We start from the raw sequence: 2,764 nt of genomic DNA on the forward strand, positions 1-2,764 counted from the left end.
CCTCAGGCAGTGGCAAACGAAAGACACGATTAACTGATACCTCTGCCGCGGTAAAAGAAGAAGTCGCTCAATCTTATCTCGTCCCGTCCTAGATTTCCCATCCTCTCCAATCGCCAGCCGGTAGCACCAAACCAAATCTCACAAACCCTCATAAAATCACAGGAGCAGCGGGTTTTTCATTCTTTATTTCCTTGTCGGTTTATTCTGACGACCTTCCCCCCCCCCCCCCCCCGCCCCCCACCCCCTCCCCTTTTATTTTAGTTGTAGGTAGACAGGACCACTCTGCATGGCGCAAAAATCTCTGTAAACAATGACGCACAAAAAACACCTCCCCTCCCTGCTCCCCCCCCCTCCCCTCCGCCTCCCCCCAGCGAAACCCCCCAAAAAATGGAGGGGAAAAGAGACGGGAGAGGGAAAAAACAAAAAGAAAAAAAAAAAACAAAAAAAACATAATAATAATAATAATAGCAATAATAATAATAATAATAATAGCGCTTCCCTCTCCGCTCCTTCCCCCGTCGTTTCGATTTTAGTTTCGGAGCATCAGTCTGTCTCTTCCTCTCTCTCTCTCTCTCTCTCACTCTCTCTCTCTTATTTATTTTTGACTCCTTTTCGTGTCTCTTTATCGTTATTTTTTCCTCCTCTCTGCTTGTGTGGGTGCGTGCGGGGCCGGGTGCGTGCGCTCACCCCGCGCTCACCAAGTCCATTGCTGCGCCTGTACCAAGTGATGCGCTGTGGGGTACTGGGGGCTGCCGGCCGCGCTGTACTGGGCGTTGTATTGCATATGCTGGAGGGACTGGGCGCTATAGGCGGAGAAGGGGATGCCCGTCTGGAAGGTGGCGGCCGCCAAGTCCTGAGCTTTGAGCGTGTGGCAGGGCTTGCCGTCCCGCACCAGGACCGGCACGGCCACCCGCCGCGGGGAGGGGAGAGGAGTCACTTCCATACCTTTCTCTGCCCGGGCCCGCTTCATCTTGTAGCGGTGGTTCTGGAACCAGATCTTCACCTGGGTGGGCGTGAGGTGGATGAGGCTGGCCAGGTGCTCCCGCTCCGGCGCCGACAGGTACCGCTGCTGCTTGAAGCGCCGCTCCAGCTCGTAGACCTGCGCCTGCGAGAAGAGCACTCTCCTCTTCCTCTTCTTCCCCGCGTCCCCTCCGCCCGCCGCTTCCTTCTCGTTGTCGGGCGATTCGTCGGCCGACGGCTCCGGGGACTTGGAGCCGGCCTCGGGGCCGCCCGCTCCGGCCGCCAGCCCGTGCACTGCGGAGAGCGGTGCCGTCAGCGCGGCCCCGACGGCGCCTCCCGCCCGGCCCCGCGGCCCCCGCCCGGCCCCCTCCCGGCCCCGCGGCCCCGCGCCCCCCGCCCGGCCCCGCGGCCCCGGCCCCGCACTCACGGGAGTACTGGATGCCCTCGGCGCTCGCCAGCCAGCGCGTGTAGGGATTATCGCTATTATCATAGAAAGGGGGCTTCAAAGGCAGCGTCTGAACAGCGTCCAAGGGGGTTTGGCCCAACACCGCCGTTTTCTTGGGAGGCTCCGGCGCTTCGCTTTCCTCCTCTCCTCCTTCCGCTGCGGAGCCGTCCTCGTCGTTGGTGTCGGGGAGGTCCAGGATGTCCTTGACGGAAAAACCCGTCTTTGTGTTGGTCAGAGACATGGTCCGGGGAAATCGGGGTCGGAAAGTTGGAGGAGCAGCTCGCCGAGCTGTCACCCGGAGCGACAGCGGCGACAGCGCGAGGGGAGGGCGCGGGCGGCGGGGAAAAACGTGGAGAAAAAGGAGAGGAGCTCTTCGTGCCGAGGGACGAACGGAGCCCCGGCGGAGCCCCGGATCTCTGCGGGCTCCTTCTGCCCGGGGTGGGGGGGGTGGGGGTTGGGGGGGGGTTGACTCGGGGAGCGGAGCGGCAGCCGCTTCGGAAACAGTTTGTAACTCCAGGGGAAGGGGAAAAGGCGAGGCGAAAATTACAGATCAAAAAGAGCAAAAAAGAAGGAAAAAAGATCAGTTCTTCTGGATGGGGCTGACACAGCCCGGAGCCGCGATTGCAGCGTGAAAAAAACGAGCCATTGCCGGAGCGAACAGTCCATATAAGGCTGGTCCCCGCACATGAACCTGCCGAGAGGAGGGAGAAAAAAAAGACATGAAACCCGGGAAAGGTTGGCCACGTGTGGGCGGGTCTTGGAAGTCAAGTGGATGAAGACAGTGTTTGCAGATGTGAAATTGCGGGTTTTGGGCGAGCTCCGAGCTTCCACCATTGGTGATGAGTGGTATAACGTGTCAGTTAATTACCGGCGTGGGGAGGGCCCTTCGCGTGTGTGTGTGTGCGCCGGGGAGAGGCTCTGGGTGATTTTCTGGCTTGTCGTGTTTTGGTTTGGTTTGGTTTTATAAAAGCTATATTTATATACAAAGAACCCGAGGTTCCTCACACTCCAAAGTGTGGTTCTTTTTTTTTTCCAAGTGCAGGAAAAAAGAAAAAAAAAAAAAAGATAATAATAATAATAAGATAGAGGGGTGGGAAGGATAAGGAGAACCGCTCGTCGTGCAGCCCCACTCGCGGTGTCCCCACCCGCGACAGCGCGGCTGTGGCACGGAGCTCAGATGGCAGCAGCCCAACTTATCTAAACCGCCTGGGTCAATATTTTGGTAGAGGCTTAAGGATGAACGCTGGAAATTAATCAGCAAGTAATTGATTCTAGTTCGTTCCGAAATGAAGCGGAGTGGCAAAACGCGATCTGCAGTCACGACCCGGAGAGATGCGGGACGTGATTAGCTGGGGGGGG

General features: G+C 58.0%; 1 protein-coding gene across 2 annotated transcripts; it reads right to left on the bottom strand.

Annotated features, from left to right (window-relative positions):
* Window positions 1-419: 419 nt before the first annotated feature.
* Window positions 420-2,720, bottom strand: LOC107306804 (homeobox protein Nkx-2.2). 2 transcript variants are annotated; one of them, XM_015850153.2, is made up of 3 exons: window positions 1,388-2,720; window positions 946-1,254; window positions 420-803 (listed from the first exon to the last, which is right to left on the bottom strand). In XM_015850153.2, the coding sequence occupies exons 1-3, from the start codon at window positions 1,644-1,646 to the stop codon at window positions 592-594; spliced, it is 780 nt and encodes a 259-aa protein (XP_015705639.1). In that variant the 5' UTR covers window positions 1,647-2,720; the 3' UTR covers window positions 420-591. The 2 variants fall into 2 exon arrangements, with proteins under 2 accessions (XP_015705639.1, XP_015705638.1); XM_015850152.2 differs by having other exon boundaries at window positions 610-1,254; window positions 1,388-2,719.
* Between the last annotated feature and the right edge of the window lie 44 nt (window positions 2,721-2,764).

This window comes from Coturnix japonica (genome assembly GCF_001577835.2).
Source record: "Coturnix japonica isolate 7356 chromosome 3 unlocalized genomic scaffold, Coturnix japonica 2.1 chr3random1604, whole genome shotgun sequence".
Lineage (NCBI taxonomy): Eukaryota > Metazoa > Chordata > Aves > Galliformes > Phasianidae > Coturnix > Coturnix japonica.

Bases quoted from the DNA above. Each gene is read 5' to 3' on its own strand.
- LOC107306804 (XM_015850152.2), bottom strand. From the start codon at position 1,646: ATGTCTCTGACCAACACAAAGACGGGTTTTTCCGTCAAGGACATCCTG. The intron at 1,255-1,387 runs GTGAGTGCGGGG...CGCTCTCCGCAG, and splicing joins CGAGGGCATCCAGTACTCCC to TGCACGGGCTGGCGGCCGGA.